General features: G+C 40.0%; 1 protein-coding gene across 3 annotated transcripts in view; it reads left to right on the forward strand.

Annotated features, from left to right (window-relative positions):
- Positions 1-22,112, forward strand: part of CACHD1 (cache domain containing 1) — a 212,656-nt gene that overhangs the window by 122,866 nt on the left and 67,678 nt on the right. For 2 of the 3 annotated variants that reach the window (XM_023258777.2, XM_045035964.1), the window contains one exon: positions 13,556-13,662. In XM_023258777.2, the coding sequence (XP_023114545.1) occupies positions 13,556-13,662 (107 nt within the window). Of the gene's footprint in view, positions 1-9,460; positions 9,596-13,555; positions 13,663-22,112 lie in introns of those variants that run through there. The other variant, XM_019837162.3, reaches the window with a different exon arrangement.

Below are 22,112 nucleotides of genomic sequence, written 5' to 3' on the forward strand. Positions count from 1 at the left end.
GAATTCCTTCTTGCTTGGGAGGTCAGTCTTTATTAGGACCTTCACCTAATTGGACCCACAGCCCACTGACTTAAATGTTGATCTCATCCCAAAACTCCCTTCACAGAAAAATCCAGAATAATGTTTGACCAAATATCTGAGGACCCTGGCCCAGCCAAATTGACACATAAAATTAACTATCACACACTTTTAGAGAAAGGATAGAAAATTGAATGGCAAAGCCTACTACTGAAGTTAAATTTTTTGTTAACACTCACATTTAGATTGGAGGATGCCAGATTATTACTCTCTTCAAACGTTATATTGTGTCCTACTAGACTGCTTCTTTTAAAAAGTTAATAATGCTCATGTTAATAGCTGCCTGGAAAGGAGTGCAGGCAGCTGAGTAAGTCTTTTTTCATGTAAATTGGTTGTATATCTTGTGGTATGATTAGATGTGCAAATTCCTATGTTCCTATGTTAAGTTCAAATATTGTTGACACTATAGGAACCAGAAATAAGCTACTTAGAGAGTTGTTTTTAATTTTGATGGTTAACATGCTGACCCATAATGTTCAGACTCCTAAGCTAGGATCCTTTGGATTCTTTAGGGACTTACTAGTTTCAGGTCAAGGTTTGTGTTTGCCTTTTTTTTAAAAATTTTTTTTTTTAAACGTTTATTTATTTTTGAGACAGAGAGAGACAGAACATGGACAGCGGAGGGTCAGAGAGAGGGAGACACAGAATCCAAAACAGGCTCCAGGCTCTGAGCTGTCAGCACAGAGCCCAACGCGGGGCTCAAACCCATGGACCGTGAGATCATGACCTGAGCCGAAGTTGGCTGCTTAACCAACTGAGCCACCCAGGCGCCCCTGCCTTTTTTTTTTAAGCTGAACTCAGACATGAGCCTTTTTAATTTTTAAAAGGAGGCAAGCCTCTTTTTAAATTGTTAATTTTTAAAATAATCTGCCTTGAAACACCTTAAACAGTGAAGACAGTTTTCCTTTAAGTTGTGAGGCAGTTATATCACTGTAGTACAGTACTAAGACTGGATGGACTTTTGCTCTTCTTCGCTGTATCATCTTACAAAGTTCACGTAACTTTTTTAGTTTACAGTTTTCCTCAGCTGTAAAAGGAGCAGTTCAGACTATACTCCAGAGGCCTAGCTCTCAAGATTGATTAATTTCCCTCAGCCTTCTTAGAAGGTTTGTTTTTAACTGGAGCCATTTGACATTATAGGCAACTTTTCCTACTGCCCAAATTTGTAAATTCTAGATTTCATGAGAGAATTTGTTTTCATCTTTTTGAGAACTACTTAGGGGAAATAAGGTGGTATTATGTAGCCAGGCTTATAGAGGTTAAATTATTCATTCATTAAATCATTTAAAAAAAAAAAACATTTATGGAATGATTTATGGAAGAAGCATTTCAGCCTAGTATTGAAGTAAGAAGGGGATTTGAACATATAGGAATATGGAAGAAGAGCTTTCCAGGAAAGAAAGGACCATCTGAAAATGGCCAAGAGCACTGAAGAGTACATAGTGTCTGGAAAGTGATGAAAGGGCCATCTGAGAAGTTGGTTACTATCAGATAATAGAGATTCTCAAAGGCTAGACTGAAGAATTAAACTTTATTCAGGAGACCATAGGCACTGTAAATGAAGTCAAGGACAATTCTTCTTGTGTTTATCTTTACTGTCTGACACAGGGTAGATGCTCAGTAAATAACAGTTGAATGAGAGAATTAAGTATTTTTGAGAAAGGGAACGAAATGAAGATCCCCTTTAAGGGGATTTTACCTGTCGACCATGTAGCAAGTAGAAGACCTAGTTTGATTGCATTTATATAGGCAAGGAACAAGTGGGGGCATGAATATGGCTATGGGCACCCACTCTCTTGGGTGTTGAAAGAGGGAGGAACTAAAGGCGATCAACTGAAGTTGATTCTAGTAACTGTGAGAGTGGTTGATTCCAGATTCTAAGTTTTATTTGTACATCGTATGCTCTCTCATCTTTCTTTTTAGTTACATTTGAGTTCAGGGACCCAGTCAGATTCAACACCTTGCTTGAACAAGTCTCCATTAAATATCTGCTGAAGGAGTTAGTGCATGGCCGCAAGCCTGATTTCGTCTTTAGGTTTTGAGTACTGGTAGTAACGATGATAACAGAATTATTGAGCTACTTTACCTCTAGACAGGAAATTCAAATACCTTTATGGCCATTTATAATAGTTGTTTTCATCTGAGTGTTACTTGATTGTTAGAAGCTCTGTTAGAAAACTTAAGTTGATGTTGGCCAGATTTAATCATTAATATAGTAATAATAGATATGAATAATTACTATATAAAAATAACTGGTTATATGTAAGGTAAATTTAAAAACGTGAATTTTCCAAATACCCATATATATCATTTTCACCTCATCTGGATCCTGTTCGAGGCAGCTAATGTGCAAGACATTGTACTAGAAACTGTCCGAAAGACAAAGATGAATAAAAACAGTCCATACTTTCAGGAACTCACAGGCCATTAGAGTAAGCTAAGCAGACTGTGTCAAGTGCCATGAAAAATCTAAAGTCTCCTTTAGAAGAAAAAGAGATTATGAACAGAGGCCTGTGAGCACTCAGTCTCAGTAGAGAGGTGGTAGTTGAGGCCCTGAAGAGTGGAACTCCTACAGATCTAGGAAAGAATGCTGCAGATGAAAAAGAGCGCGAGCATCATAAAGAACCGAGCATGCAGAAGTGGAGGACAGAGCTGGAGTAATGGATAAGAGCTGTGCTGGGCTGGGCTCAAAATCCTTGGCCGACTGGACAAATTTTTTCTCTGTAAACAGTAGATTTTAAAGAAAAGAAAGGCTATTGTCAGTCTGAGACTTGGGCAGGTTAATTAGTTGGCAAAGGAGGGATAAGTTGGGGTGGAGAGGCAAGTTGCTGGTCAAGTTGGGCCATCCTAATCCAGGAGAAAAGTAATGACACTTCAAGATGTCAGCTAGATTTCATTGGAGATTTAGGTGCAGAGAAAGATTTGAAAAGACGGTTTTAAATTTTAAATCGAGCATCTCAGCAGATAGAAATCTATTAATTAGAAAGTGAAAATAAGAGCAAAAGATTTTTTTTTTTAATAGGTAGGCTCTATGCCTAATGTGGGGCTTGAACTCCAGACCCTGAGATCAAGTGTAGCATGCTTTACTGACTGAGCCAGCCAGGTGCCCCAGCAAAAGATTTTCAAGAGGAAGATGAATTCAGTTGGAACATGCTGATTTTGATTTTTGAGTTGCACACAGATCATTCTGGGGAGGTGTTTGGTGAGGAGTTGAGATTCTCCTGTAGCATCATTTTATTTTCATCCCACAAATATCCCCCTCCACCCACAGCTATGTTATATGCCATGGCAGTTCAGGAGAGAGGGCCAGGTTGAAATGTGTAGTTGTATGTGATTTTTTTTTAATGTTTATTTTTGAAGGAAAGAGAGAGCGTGAGTGGGGGAAGGGGAGAGAGCCGGCCCGAGGAGGGGTAGACCAGAATCCGAAGCGGGCTCCAGGCTCTGAGCTGTCGGCACAGAGCCTGACACTGGACTGAAACTCATGAGCTGAAGCTGATGCTTCATGACCTGAGCTGAAGTCAGATGCTTAAGCGACTGAGCCACCCAAGTGCCCCAAATTGTATAGTTTTAATGTTGTGCTGATACATAGTTAAGTTTTGTTTAAAATAAGATTTCTAGGCATAGTAGCTGACCACATGTGTGCAACTCCTATTTTTCCCCACTTGTTTTAAGGTAGTACACATGAAAAAAAATGATGTAAAGTATCCCTGTACACATTTTCTTATAATAAGAATTATTATGTTCTTAAGAAAAATAAAACATTGTGACTTAGCCAGGTGCTTTTCCATTTATGACTCTTGCTGTTTTGTTCTTTCCATGTCACAAGGTCAAACAACATGACAAGCATGGTCCTTAACAAACTGAGTTTAATTTTTATTGCAGATCTTGTTCTTTCCCCCAAGAAGGTGTGTTTTGTGTTTTTGCCCTTAAAGTGCTATATGACCCATCTTAGCCTTTCAAGTTGTTCTCCCTTATCTCAAACTTTCATCTCCAGTCCTTTTAAAAATGATTACTACCTGCAGGCAGGTGAAATGTTACAGATACTGTCTTTATGAATATTAGCATCAGAAGGACTTCACTTGAGCTCAGAATTCAACAAAGATTTTACAGAATGTTTTACATTTCAGAAGGCCAACTAAGTGACATTATTTAACTTATGTAAGAGTTACATATGCTTATACTTCAGTAAAATACTTTCTTGGGTTTTACTCTTATAAGTGTTGTTCTACTGGGGAGCCTGGGCGGCTCAGTAGGTGGGGCTTCCGACTTCACAGGTCATGATCTTATAGTTCATGGGTTTGAACCCCGTGTCAGTCGGGCTCTATGCTGACAGCTCAGAGCCTGGAGCCTGATTCAGATTCTGTGTCTCTCTCTCTGTCTCTCTCCGCCCCTCCCCCACTTGCATTCTGTCTCTTTCTCTCTCAAAAATAAACATTAAAAAATGAATGTTATTTTACTTAGATTATTCAAATGATCTTAACAGCTATCTGCTCCTCCCCACCCCCATTGTGCCCATGAAGAAGCAGGCTCAGAGGTTGTATCCAGGCTCAGGGAGCAGGATTTAGAATCTGGGTTGCCTGATTTCAAATCATTTTTTTTAAATGTTTATTTTTGAGAGAGAGAGAGAGAGAGAGAGACAGACCGACCAAGGATCCAAAGTGGGCTCTGCACTGACAGCAGAGTCTCCAATGCAGGGCTCAAACTCAGGAACCGTGAAATCATGACCTGAACCAAAGTCAGATGCTTAACTGACTGAGCCACCCAGGCGCCCCTGACATCATTTTTTTAAATGACAATATTTTGACCTGTGGTAAAATTGGAATGGCTTAGCTGCCAATTGAAATGCTAAACTATGTTTTCCTTCTTAGAATTTCACTAGAGGCTGTTGTATGACCCTCTGAAGTTTCTAAATTGGCTGAATGTAAATCTCCCATAGTCTGGTTAGTTTGTTTCTCAGTGTTAAAACCGTGTTCCTGCGGTAATTTATGTCCTTTCTGTCCATGTGTGTGGTGGTGGTGACAGGGGGATAGGTACCTGTACATTTAGGACTGTTGATGAACATCCTCCCAGCAGAAAGCACACCTGCATCTGGGTCTGCTGAAAGTCCTGCTTTCTGGAGTTTTCCTTGTGTGACCTTTACTAAAAGAAGGGAGACCTGCCACTCTGCTTAGAATACTGACCTTCACCCATGGCCTTTTGCGGATTTTAGGGAGAGAGTTGATCCTGTGATTTTCTTTTCTTCCTTCTCTCCTTCCTTTTTAGAAAATCTCGTCGCTAAAAGAAACTAGCTAGTGGACTCTACCAGCTTTAAGAAATCAACCCTGGGGCGCCTGGGTGGCGCAGTCGGTTAAGCGTCCAACTTCAGCCAGGTTACGATCTCTCGGTCCGTGAGTTCGAGCCTCGCGTCGGGCTCTGGGCTCATGGCTCAGAGCCTGGAGCCTGTTTCCGATTCTGTGTCTCCCTCTCTCTCTGCCCCTCCCCCGTTCATGCTCTGTCTCTCTCTGTCCCAAAAATAAATAAAAAACGTTGAAAAAAAAAATTAAAAAAAAAAAAGAAATCAACCCTATGATAACAAAGGACTAGAAATTTTCCTTGGGCTTTTTATATGTTTATTGTGCAAAAATATCACCGTGTCTTCAAAGAACGCCAAGATTTAAAAACCATTCTAAAATCTGTTTGGGGGGACCCTACTTTCCTAATAAGGTGATGCACACACAAAGCTTTATTAACTTACTGATATCATGTCAGTAATTCTTTTTGAGGATACAGTCCTAAGTATTCCACATCTTACATTTCCTGTTTCTTTTACAGGGAGATTTGGACAGGCCTCTTCCCTCTTCAGGGCCCATGTGCCTGAGAGATTAGGCCAGTTCATCTACAAGGTCATCTGCTAACTTGGAGATTCTTAGTGCTTCTCTTTGATGTCTGTGTCCTACCACTCACAGTTGTCTGCTATTTACGAAGGAAGAAAGCACACAAATTTCCAATCTCTAGTCCCAGGAAGTCTCCACCTCTTAGGTTTCCTGCATTTATTCATCCAGCAGACATTTATTAACTAATATCTTGCTCTTCACAGCCAACTCTGGGCCACAGGCTCTGGGGATAAACACAGGAAAGGGTCTCTCTTTGTGTCTTCTTAGCAAGGGAGGGAAGTGTATAAATAAATGTACAGCAACGTGAGCCCTTCTTGGAGGTCAAGTTGGCAGGATGGACATGGGCTGCAGAATAGCACGATGGGAACCTTTGGGTCCCACCAGGCCTGTGTCCACCTGCTTGTGTTTTGGGTTTTTTTTTGGGGGGGGGGTTGTTTTTTTTTTTCCTCCAGGTTCCCTTCTTTCTTCTTCATGCACCCCTGCAACAACCTGGTGATGAGGAAGATAAGGATAAATGTTTAATATGGTCATGGATCCACTTCCAATTCCCCTAGATGTCACCTGTGCAATTTTTCAAGCTTGCGTGAGAAAGTGGATTAAATGAATAATACTGCCATTTTGAATCTAGCCAGGAGACATACAATCACAGCAGGGCCTTCTCTCAGCGATCTGTTGTGGTGGGAAAATGGTGAAAAAGAAATGGGCCTGGTTTGTATGATACTTAGACTTTCATAGAGAAAGAGAGACTTTGTTGCTCTGCAAGCCTTACCTTGCAAGGGTGTTTGACACTGGCCATGTTTCTGCTGTGGCTGAGTTGCTGAAACCTGAAGGTTTAATCCTTAATACTGATAAGAACAAAAAGAATGTGACTTATCTCCCCAATCTCTGCAGAGATGGAAGGAAAAACCATTTCTCGGACCATGATTACATGTTATTTGACAGCTTTTCAGTTTGCCCATTAATTTAGGTGTTTGAATAAGTAAACTCGGTTGGGGGCGTTCAAGTATCATTTACTTTATAAATGTGATAGTTCCTTTTTGAAGTGATCCTACTCTTACCCCTTTCTTCTACCATTCATAGAGTTTAAATATTTGCCAGTGCAGATGTTTGATTTTTATCTTAGCTCTCTCTTTGTTTAACTTTATTCTCATGGGTGGTTAAGTGGAAGATAAGGGGGTTCTTGTTTAATTCTTTTCAACTGGTGTTGCTCAAATATTTGGAGAGCAGACACTTCCCAGAAAGAATGAGCAGGAACCTGTTTGGATGGAGGGGAAATGATGTCTCCCTATCATGGCAGACCAGACACTGTTAGGTTGTTACTAGGACCAAGGGGTCTGGAAGACATGGTCACTTCCCAGGGTCCAGACGGTCTTTGAGAGACTCTGACAGCTGCTTACCGGTCAAGGGATTTTGCCTCCCATGCTTACCAGAAAGATGTGTGCTATTCCTAAAGTGGAGCTTGGTGGTTGAACAGCCCTAGCAGCAAGGGCCAGCCTTGTGTTGTCAATTCATTGGTGGCCTCACTGCGTCTGTTCCACCAGCTTCTGATCCAATAGCAGATTCTACTTCAGGAAGAAATAGTGGGATTTTTTTGTTTTTAATCTTTTGCACCTGTCTCGGCATTTTAGCAGTGATTAAAAACAAGCAAACAAGTAAAAAACATTCCCTAGCCCATTAGCTGTCATCATAGTTGCTTTGTTAATGGACTCAACTGGCAGTTTGAGCCTGGCTCTTCTGAGAGATCCTCGGGGATTTGCTTTTTCAATTACTGCCTTAAAAATGTGTCCGTGAGCAATACCGCATTTCACCACCACCCTGGGAATCCACACTGTGGGTGTGGTTTTTGTGTGCAAAGTGATAAATTGGGCAGGCTTCCTTGGAAATGTTGAGGAAAACCCAGGGTTCTGAGTGATTTGCCTGGCAAATCACCTTCCATAGGAAATTTAAACAAAGACCAAAAAAGAGACTCAGGAAGTAAATCCCAACTGGTATATGTGTCTCTCTCCTTTATATCTTTTTCTTTCTAAACTGGGACTCCACTGAAAAGTTGATTTACACTGTGAATCGTGGCTGAATGAAATCCAATTGGAACTCACTTGAACACTGTTTTGATGTAAGATTCAAAGCTTCTGCAAATTTATTTTATCTTCTACATTTGCTGATCTCCTGCTTGTAAATCCTGTTGAAGGAGAATAAAAATGACTGCAGCCTGATGGGAATTAAATGTCTGAAGTTCAAAGCAGTTTGCACATCAGAGCAAACGTCAATCAAATGAACATCTTGCAAGCCAGGCAGGGAGTGAATTTCTCCATGGGGAAGAGATCAAAGTGGGAGTCACAGTTCTGTTTTCTCCCTCGGGATGCAGTTTCGATCAGTTGTTCATGAAAGTAAATCCAGAAGGAAGTTTTTTTTTTTTTTTTTCCTTTTCAAACTTACAGGCATAGGAAAGATAGAATTATTTGAAACTAAATTTCAGGCGCTGGTTTTATCTTATGAAAATAAGTATAGAAAGCAGTCATAATCCAATATCTCCTTTTTTTCAAGTGAGGGTCTATAGGAGATTTAGATAGGATCATTCTCTTATTATAAATTCGTTTTTTAAAGTACAGATATAAAGTTGAATTGCCCTGCTCATTTTATAGGAAAATCAATGATTTTACCAGTACTTGACCTTTTCCATAAAGCTGGAATACTATAAATGTGACTGGCAGCTAATATACTTCTCAATGAAAAATCTTGTAGGTAACCCTTAAGCATAACTGACATGTTTCTATAAAGTATTGTAAGCAGTAACTTTATGTTTCTCATAGTCCCCAAATCAGGGTGAGTAGTATGTTTCTTTTTATAAATAGTATTTAGAAGAGGCACAGGTGCATAAAATGCATTCCCATCGTAGTCAAGGCAACTGTTTCTCTGGGATCTGGAGGTGGCTAATATAACGGCCAAGCATGTTTTACTCCTGTGTTTAGAGTCCAGGAGGAATCTGGAGTCCAGAAGAGAAGATACTAGTGAGTGTGGGTGAGTGGAGGGTGAAGAGATAATCACAGGGTTTTTGCTCTTGTAACGATTTCTCCTAGCTGGCTCAGCAGCTTGGGACACACTGTTCTCCTGTATCTCTAAGCCCCCTGTTGACACCTGCTTCCTTACCTGACTGGCAGGTCAGCAGTCTAGGCAGAGACAGAAGCAGAGTGAGGTTTATTTCTGGGCACTTCAGTGTTAACCCAGCTGGGGAGTGTATGCTCTATGGCTGAGGTTCAGCATATGTGAAGGAACTCAAGACAACTGAGACGATTGAGAGACTGTTACCACTTAAAGAATAGCATCCAGGAGGAAAGAGAGTGGTTGACAGGTCTCTGAATTCTTTAAATATCAGAATGTGGGGGCTTACTAGGAGAAAATTAACTTAAAACCACCAGCATTCACTTCATTCAGGTTACCCAGGGAGCAAGAATTAAATCACGTTCCAAAATGAGGTAACAATCTGTTCATCCCTTCCTGCTAAACTTTCAGAACCCTCTTGTCCTTGAGCGAACAAGACACAAGTCAGATTGCCCTCTGGCTGGGGTTCTCCTGCAAGGTGGTTATTTAATGCTAAGACATCAGGATTGTTCTGTGGATTCCTTCAGAGAAAAGAACTTCTTCAGGTATTTTACATTTTATTTTTGGATCAGGTCTGGATCAGGTTTGGTCTCTGGAAGCCTGTGTGTTTGCACACATCAGTTGGGGCTTTCCTGAGCTGTGTTTCAGTGTTACGTCTTGTCCACATTTACAGTAAAACTACAGTTGTGGCATTGTGCATCCTGTGTTAACTGCCCTGAGAATTTTCAGAATTTGGTGCAGTTTTTTTTCTTGGTATTGTCTTCATTCTATGACCTTTGTTGTACATAAGCCATTTGTTCAAGGTTCTCAGAATGCCAGGGTCTTTCTTTCAGAGGAGTTTAGTACCAGGAAAAGGAGAAAACCGGTTTGAGCTGGCACCAGGTCTGCTGTATCTCTTCTCTGTGCAAGGAATGTACATGCTGGCTCTCCTATCCACTGACTCTCTTGAAACCCCTTGGATTTGGGAGGGGAACTTGAGGCTTTTCTAGAATGAAATAATAAAAAACAACTCCCTAATGGCCAATTTCATAGCTATGCCAGTAGTGAGCATTCACTTTATCAACAATTAGTAAAGAACACCTGCCTTTAATATTTTCTTCCTTTTCCTCTAAATCCTTATCTTTGTGAGTAGAGAACTCTTTCTCTGTAGCTATGCATTGTGAAGCCTTATGTTTAGCCTCTGTCATTTTCTATTAAGTAAAAAGCAAAGATTTCCCCTATGCCCTACAATCTTTCAGAGTAACCTTTTCCTCTGAGAGAATTGAATTCTACTTCAGCTATTTTAGATAATGTCAAGGATGATTTATTTGTTGATTTATTGAGATGTGTTGTAACGTATTCATTATGAAGGAGAGCTCAAGTGTATGTTTACATCTTGGTTCTGTTTGCTTCCCAGCTGCGACCTTGGGCTTCTTGATTTAACATTTTTGTGCCTCAGTTTCCAGGCATCAAATGGAGATGATAATAGTACTTTTCCTAGGCTTTGTGAGGATCACATTGAGTTTATCCGTGTGAAGTACTTGGAATATGCCTGACATACGATGAACACTTAGTAGCTGCTGTTACCATTACTAACCCATCCATTCGTAGTTCTTATTACTTATTAAATGCTTACCATGTGACAGGCTTTTAAGAGCCATTTTCTGATTTAATTCTTAACACAACCTTATGAAATAGGTGCTATTGTTATCACCATTTTACAGATGAGAAAAACAGAGGCTTAGAAAACGTAAGTTATGTGCAAGATGGAATTTAAATGCAAAGTCCAGTGCAGGTCTGGTTACTGCTCAGGTCCATGCTGCTGACCATGACATAACCTTGCTTTGCCACAGTGGCAGTGCCTTGTTCATCATAGATGTTCCATTAATATGACTGGGTAAAATACCCAGAGCTTTCCAGTGACTAGCTCTCTGCCCTTCCTCATTTGTCACCAATAAGAATCTATGGAATACCACACATTACCAACAGAGTGTTAGACTTGAGAGAGAAATACAGATCCTCAAGTAACTTTAGAGTCCCATTGGGGGAACTAAGACTTCTCAGATATGTGAAAAGGTTTTAGAAAGAATTGGGAGTTCAAGTGCCATGTGGTAGGATTTACACAAGAAGCCTTCCATACCAAAACCTTTGGCATCTCACCTCTAACTTGACCTGTCTTTATTTGATATATGGAAAAGGCAAAAAAATAAAAATTAAAAATAAGATAATTTGCTCGTTATAATGAGCTTGTGCCCTCTCTTTTTCTCTGAAATAGAATATTTTTTTTAAGTTATGGCACATGCTTTGAGATAAGATGGAGGTACTTGGCATAGAATGAGAAACCATCCACAGTTAGGACAGGACTTTCTGGGAAAATAATAAGTGAATAAAGACTTGAAAGAAGACTGGGTAAATAATCAAGAGAAACTTCGATAATTGCACTTGTCCAAAATGGTAGCCACTACTCAGTGATGATTTACATTTAAGTTAAAATTATACAATAGAAAATTTCATATGCTAACGAATTAAAAAACTCTTTAAAAATTTAGTGTTTAAGTTACATTAGGCACATTTCAAATGCTCAGCAACCACATGTAGCTACCATAGGGACACTGCAAAAGTAATACATTGTCATCACTACAGAGAATTCTCCTGGACTGCCCTGATCTGGGCCAGGGGTGAAACAAGTCTGGCACCCTGCCTGTTTTTGAAAATTAAGGTATTTTGGAACACAGCCATACTCCTTCTTTGTGAATGCTCTTTGGCTGCTTTCACACTACAGTGACAGAGTTTTAGCAGTTGTGACGGAGACTGTACAGCCAGCCCATGAACCCAAAACGTCATCGTGTCTTTTATTAAAAAGTTTGTGAGGGAATAGATTTTATGTGGCTATCTAGAGCTAGGCAAGCAGGTGAGTTCCTTGTATAGTGCCACTCCTGCGGCACAGATGTTGAAATGCTACGAGAGAGGGCTAGTGAGATTATGTTGCTTTGCCCGCATGCACACAGGCAGCTGCCGATGTATTAATTTCTTCTTTCCTCTCCATCTGTGGCTTTTGAGGCAGCAATCTCTTGTCTAGACAAATTGGAGCAGGTCCAAGGAAGAGCAACCACGTTGGTGAAGCAACTGTGTCCTTGGAGCCACAGTTGACAATGTTGATATAAGATATAACTCTGTACTGGGTTGGAGGCTGAACTAAAGGTCTCTTAAAATCCAGTTACTTTCTCCTTTGAGATGATATGTATCCAAACGAAACTGTTTAACTTTTGTTTTAGAACCCAACACACCACGTGAAGACCTAGTCCCCTTGCTTATACAATCAGTTTAACGTAATAATTCTTATATATTGTGAAATGGGATCGATAGGTCCTCAAAGTTCACATGAATAATTGAGTGGATCTTGATTTTTAGGAGTGTTTTTTCCGGGTCATATAGTTTCTCTACCTGTGTTCATGGAATTTCATTAATGGCATTTATAAATTGATGTACGTACACATTGTAACATTAATTTTAAAAACTCTAATTTCAGATTAAGTTAGTTTGGAGGGGGGACTCTTAGAAATTTCGTGAGTCTTATCAGTATATGAAATCCTAAATGAGTTATTTAGAAATTCAAAGTTTTTTTGCTTTTGTTACTTCTGGATTAAGTTCACTTAAAAATACTCATGGGGCGAATAAAAACTTGTAGGGAGTGTATGTGAATGAGATGGTACATTTTCCTCTTATTTTCTTGCAGATTGCTGTTTACTGTAGCAAATGAGCCATTGATTACACTAGTGTTTGTTGATCAGCAACTAGCCAGAGTACTTACATTGTTCTAGCCCTAACCCTAACATTGAACTACGACTGGAAATCAAAAAGGCTTTGACTTTATTTATATTATAGTCCAGGAGGTACAAGCTATGTGTTCTATACCAGGAGAGGAACTTTGTTCTCTCTCTCTCTTTCTCTTTCTCTCTCTCTCTCTCTCTCTCTCTCTCTCTCTCTTTTTTTTAATTTTCTTCCCTGGATAAGAAAACCAAGGTTCAGGAAAATTGAACAGAGCAGGGATTCAGGTCTAGATGTTGCTTAAGCCCCAAACGTTCTTTCTCCTTCATTACTCACTATTTTTGTTCTTGATCACTGGTTTTCAGATAAGATAATTTAAAGAAGTCTGCATTTTTAAAATTATTGTCTGATTTTGTCAAATCTGTTTTCTGTATGATTTTATCAATAGTGCCTCACTCAAATTCATTAGGAAGAGAATTGGGTCAAAGGATTGTTATTTTTTAATCTCCTTAGAATTGAACTTGACTTCTAAAGCCTCCTAGAAGCAGATGTTGTTTTTTCCCATATTGTTCTGAAATGATATTTTTTAATATTTAAAATCTAAATCACAATTTACTGTTTATGAGCTGGATATATACAATAAACAATACAATAAACAATATACTGTTTATTACTGTTCATATGCAGTATGAATTATCTTGTTGGTTTTTCTGAATTTAATAACCACTAAGTAAATATTGCTAATTCTATTGTTTCAGATTTGATGGGAACTTTAACACCAATGTATCTAGAACAATTAGTTGTGATCGACTTTCTACTACTGTTAATAGCCGGGCCTTCAATCCAGGACGAGATTTAAATTCAGGTCAGTAATCTCTTGGCTTATAAAGGTGAACTGTATTTCGCCACATTCACACTGAATAAATGTATTGCTTTAGATGTTATCCCTTAAGATTTGAACAGAAAATATCATATACTTAAAATTGGATATTTCTTTCTGGAAGTTGACACTTGGAAGAGGGAAAGGAAAAAGAAAATCCAGCTGAACTGTATTGAGTGTTTACTGTATAGTATATATATGGCATATACCTTGCTAGACTCTTGAATCCATTGTCTCATTTATTAGGACTTTTACACTCGTTATTTTAAAGGTTATTTTAGAGACCCATCTTTGCATTAGAATGTGCTGAATTTATATTCCCTATTTACAATTTTTAATTTGTTTTGGTGTTTTGGAAAGGATGATGAGGAAGCATTTCTAAGAAATGGTGCCAGGATGTTATATATTGAAGTTGCACTTTGTTCAAATGCAGTGGTAATAACTATTAGGGTACCTGTGCGTATATAGTTATATATAGTTCCAAAGGCACATAGTGTCTCTGCTATCTTGTCCTGGCATTCCAGTCTATAGTTCTCACCCTGTTTGTCTTGTTATGTACATTTGTTGATGGGCTTCAGAACCTAAAGGCTTCCCTTTTAAGAGTTAGAAATAAAATTTAGACATCACCTACCAGCTTCAATCCTCAGATTTTGCCAAAGAAAAATCTGAGGCTCAGGAGATCCTAAGGCTTCCCTTATTATTGGATAGATGAAGGATCTAATCCTTAAACATGAAGAACTGTATTTCCCAAATTCCAGGTCTCTTGCAGATATGTAAAACTCTAGAGAAGATAGAGGAACAGAATATTTACTTTTAGGACCCCATCCAGTCATGGTCCGTGGGGAGAGTTGTGGTCTTTGGGAGTTGTTGTATACACAAACCAAGTAATCTAAGTAAGCCTGGAAAGGAAGAACTATAAGCCTTCTGTTGCTTAAGGATATTAAAACTCCAGCTTCTGGCTAAACTAAATGATCAACCTAAATATGCCAAGCACATATTGTCTAGAGCAATATATAATGGATTTGGTTTTTGTTGTTGTTGTTTGTTTTTGTTTTTTGTTTTGTTTTTGGGTTTTTTGTTTTGTTTTTTGGTTTTTTTTGGTTTTGGGGTTTTTTTGGTCAGAGGCCTTTTAGAGCAAGTGGGGTTAATTCTTTAAAAAGTTTACTGAAAATATTTTCCATAAAAAAAAAAAAAGAGTAGGGAAGAGCATAGAGTGGACAGAGAAAATGAATTATGGAAGATTCCATAGCTGGCACAGGGCACAGACCTGGAACTTGAATTTTCTAGTTTCCAGATTCACTCCTTCCTTACCTCTTTACCTCCCATATGCTCAGTAACACAAGACATGTTGCTGGGTCTGAAGACTTGAGTTTGAATTAGCACTTTTTGAATAGGATCGGATATAAATGTGTCCCAGAAATACACATCTTGTTAAAAATTTTTACAATATATGTTAACTTGTGGGCTGTTTGAATTAATAAGGAAAAAATATAGTCCATTACTTCTTTATATACATAAGATACAGAAGGGCTCACACATAAATGTTAATACTTACCTCTTAGTGCTGGAATAGTGGGATATGTTTACTTCCTTATTAATTCTCTTAATTTTAAATTAAGTATGCGTTGCTTTGTAGAACAAGGGAAAAAATAAAGCAATAAGGAATTACACACTATTTTCCGGTGTTATTTTCAGTCTTTTCTGGTAGACAGTACCTTTCATAATACATATCTGATAGTAGATCCTCAGTATGGTGCTAAGGTTCTAAACAAAACTCCATTACCCTCCTGGCTAGGTGACTGGGACTTGAGAAAGTGCAGGCTGGGGCCAAGCTGAGGGTGGTGCATGCTCACTTGGGAGCCAGAACAACACTCTTCTGCCAGGATCTCTCACCTCAGTGGGCCAGACCTTGGAGGATCTGGAAGCTGCTGCAGCCAGGGCTCCATCCTCATTGCCTTATTTTATATGTTTTCATTGTTTCTAATAATGAGTGTATTGTTAAGATCTATCTCCATCATTAATAGTCCTAGTGTGTACCTATTGAGCACCTTCTATGGGTAAACACTTTTCCTTTGTATTAGGTCAGCTATAAACGAAGCAAAAAGCTTATATTCTGGGAGCTGGGGGACATAAATCTTAAAAGGACAAGGAAATATACATGTCTGATGATGAATGTTATGGAGGAAAAGCAATGTAAGGATGAGACACAGTGGTACTTTGGGCTGGGGAGGGGAGGGGGGGAGGAGGGAGGAGTCTTCTTATTTTATAAAAGTGCTCATCAGTGAGATCTGAATAAGTGGGCTTGAAAAACCGTAAGAATAACTGGAGGAAACACATCCCAGGCAAAGGGTGTGAGTTAGGAGAATGTTTAGTGTGCTCAGTAACAGCAAGAAGGCCACTATAAGTGTGATTCAGTGGGTCAGGATTGACAGTAGAAGATGAGACCAAAGAGGCAATTGGGGGCCAGATCACCAAGGACCTTACTTTACTGGCTCTTATAAGGACTTCAGGTTTTGCTGCGAATAAGATAGGAGGTCCTGGTGGAGAGAGGTGAGGGCAAGGAACAAAGGATTTATGCAGAGTCATGATTTGGCTTAGGTTAAAAGGTTTATCACTGCTGTGGCAAGAATACATAATAGCAAGGCAAAAGTGGGAGCAGGGAGACCATTTAAGAGGTTATCCCAAAATCCAGGTGGCAGGTGGCCATAGCATTAATAGTGCAGTAACAGTGAAGGTGGTGAGAAGTGGTTGGATTCTGAATGTGTTTTGCAGATAGAACCATTAGGATTTGCTGATTAATTAGATGGGGTGGGGAGTGTGTGAGAGAGTAAGAGAAGAGCTGGCAAGGACTTCGAAGGTATTTGGCCTTATCAGTGAGAATGACAGTTGCCATTTTTTATGATAGAGAATACTGGTGACAGTCAAGGAATCAACATTTCAGTTTGAAAAAAGTGGGGTTTGAAATGTGCATTAGATATCCACATGGAGAGGTGCCTGAGTGGCTCAGTCAGTTAAGCGTCCAACTTCGGCTCAGGTCATGATCTCACAGTTCCTGGGTTTGAGCCTTGCATCGGGCTCTGTGCTGACAGCTCAGAACTTGGAGCCTGCTTCAGATTCTTTGTCTCCCTCTCTCTTCTGCACCTCTCCTGCTCACTTCAGATTCTCTCTCTCTCTTTCTCTCTCTCTCAAAAATGAATATTTTTAAAATTTTTTTGTTTTATTTTTTTGAAAATTTTTAGTGTTTATTTTTTGAGAGAGAGAGTGCAAGCAGAGGAGGAGCAGAGAGAGGGAGACACAGAATCTGAAGCAGGTTCCAGGCTCTGAGCTGTAAGCACAGAGCCTGATGCAGGGCATGAACCCACAAATGGCAAAATCATGACCTGAGCCAAAGTCGGCCACTTAACTGACTGAGCCACCCAGGCATCCCTAAAAAAATTTTTTTAATTAAAAAATAGAATATCCACATAGAAATGTTGTCTAAGCAGTTGGATATACAAGTCTGGAGTCTGGGGAATGGGTCAGACTAGAGACTGAAATTTGAGATTCATTGTGTATAGGTAATACTTAAATCATGAGACCCAAAAAGGTCATCTAGCAAGAAGCCGTGGATAAAATGGAAAAGAAGTCCAGGACTGAGTCTTGGGATACTTTACTGCTTAAAGGTCACTGAAATGAAGAGGAAGCGGTAAAGGAATTTGAAAAGGAAGTCAATCTGGTAGAAGACCAAGAGAGCCATCTCCTTGAAGCCAAGTGAACAAAGTATTTCAAGAAGCAAGGAGAGGTCAACTGGGTTAAGTAGGCCCAGTAAGATGAAGGCTAAGAAACCTGACCTTGGATTTAGTGGGGGTGGGGGGGGAGTCATCAAGGAACTTGAATGAGGGCTGTTTGGTAGATCAGTAGACTAGAATGATAGGATGATCCTGGTTAGTTCGAGCTCTTAAAAATGGAGAGGAGCTGGAAACAGTAAGTACATGAACTGCCAGGGTTTGCTGAAAGGAAGGAAAGCTGGAGTACCATGTGGAGTCAAGAGAGTGTTAAATTGAAAGGAGTTATAGCATGGTTGTGTGCCAAAGAGGAGGATCCAGTAGAGGAAAGCTAAAGACCCAGAAGCAAGAGGAGTGACAATTGCTGGAGGCTTTTCCTTGATTAGGCAAGAGATAGTGGGATTCCAAGGAGAGGGTCCAAAAGCACAGTGTTCATTCTTAATAAGAGGAGGGAAGGAAGAGCAAGTGTGCAGATGCTCATAATGATCAAGGTAGTGGACATTCCATTCTTCGTGATGTTGTTTTCTCAAGAGACTTAGGAAGCAAGATCATTGGCCAAGAGCAAGGCCAGAGGAAGCAGTATTGAAGACCTCTTCGTTATGTTGAGATTATCTTCTGTAACTGAGGTTTTAGAGTAGAACTCCTCTGAACACATAATTGGGAATCCTGACAGAGTTCTGTTTCATTACAGTAGTTATTAGTGAGGGGAGAGGGAGTTTAAAAAATCAGGAAGGGGAGGAAGAAGATGGTGAGGACAGAGGTGTATGGTTAAAGATCAGATCTTGAATTCTGATATTTCTAAAAGCATGACTCAAGTGTAACATACTACCCTAAGGAGAGTTGTTCTCGGCACCGTTGACATAGCTAGATTTACAAGCAGTTTTTGGCAATATTCAGGTATTTGAGAACTGACTTGCTTGTATTTGAAGTTTTGTGACATTCCACCAAGCAGTGGCTGCATCCCAAAGTCCACATTCTTGAGCAGTCATTTGTAATTTAAGAGGAGTGGTAGATGGTGGAGGGTGACCTCAGAGGCCCCCCCCCCTTTCCTCCTCTACAGCTCATGCCCCTTTTCAGAGCAGAATTAATGGACTTCATAGGCTATCGCATGTCTGATATTTACATCTGTAAGATGTCCAGCCTCGGGCCCTTTCAGACTGTATATAATCCGTCAATGGGTCCCTAATTGATAACATAGTTTCAGATTGCCTTTCAGACTAGCTGGAAACAGACTCGCAAAAATTGTAAACCATTCTTAGCTTTATTTAGCCAAAACTAGGTCATGTGTCCATCCATCCGACACACATGTATATTCATTTTCTTAAACCTACCCCTGCCAGATCTCTGCTTTCTAAACTGACTCCTTGTCCCTGATTCCATTCAGGCAACCAGCATTTGACAGTTCATGCGTTACATTATGGTGCTGGTAATGTTTTGCTCAGATTCCTTCTTGCTTTTATCCCTAGTTTCTCTCCGTCCCTCCCTCCCTCCCTGTCTCTCTCTTTTTTTAAATTCCTGCTGAGCTATTTTCTTGTGCGAAGCCTGATCCCTAAAGAGAGTTTATTTGAAGAGTCCAAGGAAAGTTGCCTCTTGCTCCCTTGAGTTATGCAATTGAGGTGTGAGCAGAGGGGGAGTTAGTCTTTCTTGCCAAAAGAAAAAGTGCCTGGACTTTTTTTATATTGTGTTTGATTTAAAGACCTCATTTGAAGTTGCAAACTTCGATCTTGGTAGCGTCGCAGTCTCCATCGAGAAACGGGATTCACGGGGCGTAAGGGCATCTGTAAGTCAGGTTACAGCGGTACATGCTGCCGGAGGCACAGGTGGGCACCAGGGCCTGTGTTGCCACTTTCAGGGGCTTCACTGCATCCTTCTGTGAATGCCAAAGATTGTGTGTTGTAGGCTTCTCTCTCTCTTCTTTAAAATGCCATGGGAATTACCTGTTCAGTATGCTAATGCCAATGCAATGAAAAGCTTGTGTTCTATCTAAAAACCTAAAATAGGGGCGCCTGGGTGGCGCAGTCGGTTAAGCATCCGACTTCAGCCAGGTCACGATCTCGCGGTCCATGAGTTCGAGCCCCGCGTCGGGCTCTGGGCTGATGGCTCGGAGCCTGGAGCCTGTTTCCGATTCTGTGTCTCCTTCTCTCTCTGCCCCTCCCCCGTTCATGCTCTGTCTCTCTCCGTCCCAAAAATAAATAAACATTGAAAAAAAAAACCTAAAATAAGAGAATAAAAATCAAACTAGGAATTTCTCGTTTCTTTTTATGCCTAACTGTCCGAGCTTCATGATTGCATTAGCATCACAAGAGATGTGATAATTATTCATATAACATCTAAAAACTGTTCAGTCACTTAGAAATCTAGAGGTGCCTGGGTGGCTCAGTCAGTTGAGCGTCTGGTTTCAGCTCAGGTCCTGATTTCATGGTTCGTGGGGTCAAGCCCCGCATTGGGCTCACTGCTGTCAGTGCACAGCCCACTTTGGATCATCTGTCTCCCTCTTTCTCTGCCCCTACCCCACTCTCTCTCTATCTCTCTCTCAAAAGTAAGTAAACGTTAAAAAAAATACTATTAAAAAACTATTCAATCACTTAGAAATTTAGATTGTTGAGGCTATGCGATTCAGTTTACATGTGTGTGTACACGTATATACAAAATTAAGTATAAAGAGGCCTCTTTTCTTCACCGATTCCCCTTCAAGTTCCAGCCCTATAATGGGTGCTACTGCAAAGACTAGTCTTTCTTACAGTTTGTCACAACAACCCTTTTATACTGATTGCAGAAGATTTTATTAGTCGCATATATTCTCATATGCATCTTCTCTCATAATACATATCATAATGGATACAGCCTGGTTTTGTTTTTGTTTTAGTTAACAAATATATCCTGAACATTTCTTTGTATATATGTGAATAAATATACTTCTAGATCATGGTGGTAATGATTGTATAACATCCTTGAAGTAGGGACACCTGGGTGGCTTAGTCGGTTAAGTGTCCAACCCTTGATTTTGGCTCAAGTCATGATCTCATGGTTTGTGAGATAAAGCTTCGCATTAGGATCTGCGTTGACAGTGCAGGGCCTGCTTGGGATTTTCTCTCTTTCTCTCTCTCTCTCTCTCTCTCTCTCTCTGCCCCTCTTTATCTCTCTCTCAAAATAAAATAAATAAACTTAAAATCCCTGAATTAACCAGTCTGCCCCAGTTTAACATTTAGAATGTCCCAATTTTTTTAACTGTATCATTGTTCCCCTGGAGGGATTTCAGGTGACCCCTCTTCAGTTTTCCTTGACCCCTGTGTAGTAGTTGACAGGTAAACTTCTTTTTTGAAGTTCTGTCATCCTTTGGTTTCTATAAAATTACTCTGTACCATTTACCTGTTTACTTCTGAGTCCTTTTCATTTTTCTTCTTAAGCTCCTTTTTCCTCAGGTAGATGTCCCCACATGTCCTCTCTTACTCACCTTCCTCACTTCTAAATGTTATCTCCCCAAATGATCTCAATTTAGCCAGCACCTTGGCTCCTACCACATGCTATGAAATATTCCAAATCTCTCATTCCAGCTGTGGCCTGAGTTTTTTTGTTTTTTTACTGAGTAACCAAATTTAAGACACACATGTCTCTGTGATTATTCTGTAGCTACCTCAAAAATTAAATTTATTTAAGTTTATTTATTTATTTTTGAGAGACAGAGTGAAAGGGGGAGTGGCAGAGAGAGGGAGAGGGAGAGACAGAACCTCAAGCAGGCTCTGCACTGTCAGCCTGGAGCCGGACGTGGGGCTCGAACTCATAAACCATGAGATTGTGACCTGAGCCGAAACAGAGTCAGATGTTTAAGCGACTGAGCCATCCAGGCACCCTGCTACCTCAAAAATTAAACAGACAGCTCACTTTTCTCTAAACTTCTCCCCAGTCTGGGCTCACTATCACAATTAGTTCCACCTCCATCCTGGTCACACTGGGAATTCTTCCTCACCTTTTTCCACCTAGTACTTCCCCAGGTTTTAACAGATTTCTCTTGAGTTGGTGATCAAATGAGAGTGTGAGTGAGTGGATATTGTTAAGCATTTACTATGTACAAGACCCCTCACTAGGCATTTACTATGTGTGCTTCTTCCTGGGTATTATGCTGACTTGTGATGTAGTTCTCATTGTCCCCTTTGCACTGAAGGGGCAACCTGGCTCAGAATCCGTAGTTCAAAGATAAGTCTTGAATCCCTTTGTCTTCTCCACTGCTAATGACAATAAACTTAGATCTTCATAGACCTTTCTGTTAATATAGAAATTAATATAGAATATAGAATTAAAAACAGAATTAATATAAAAAACCTCCCATTAGGTTTCTCTGCTTTTATTCTCTTTTTCAATATATTCTGTACACTATAGATATTTTGCAAACATCTGCGCTGTAACTCCATTTCTCAAAAACCTCTGATGACTCACCTGTAAGATAAAGTAGAGGCCTTTCATCTCCATTTTCTCCTCCTCCTCCTCCCTCTACCCTCAGGGAATCACTTTCATTTCTTCAAATCCCCAGTCTCTCTCACTCTTCCATACTTTAGCTTATGTTATTGTTTTTATCCTAAAATACAGTGCCTGCCTTCTCTGACTTGTAAAATGTTGCTCATTCCTCGGGGCCCAACTTCTGTCATTTTTCCTGACTCTTATAGGTAGAATTCC

This window comes from Felis catus, chromosome C1 (genome assembly GCF_018350175.1).
Source record: "Felis catus isolate Fca126 chromosome C1, F.catus_Fca126_mat1.0, whole genome shotgun sequence".
Taxonomy (NCBI): domain Eukaryota; kingdom Metazoa; phylum Chordata; class Mammalia; order Carnivora; family Felidae; genus Felis; species Felis catus.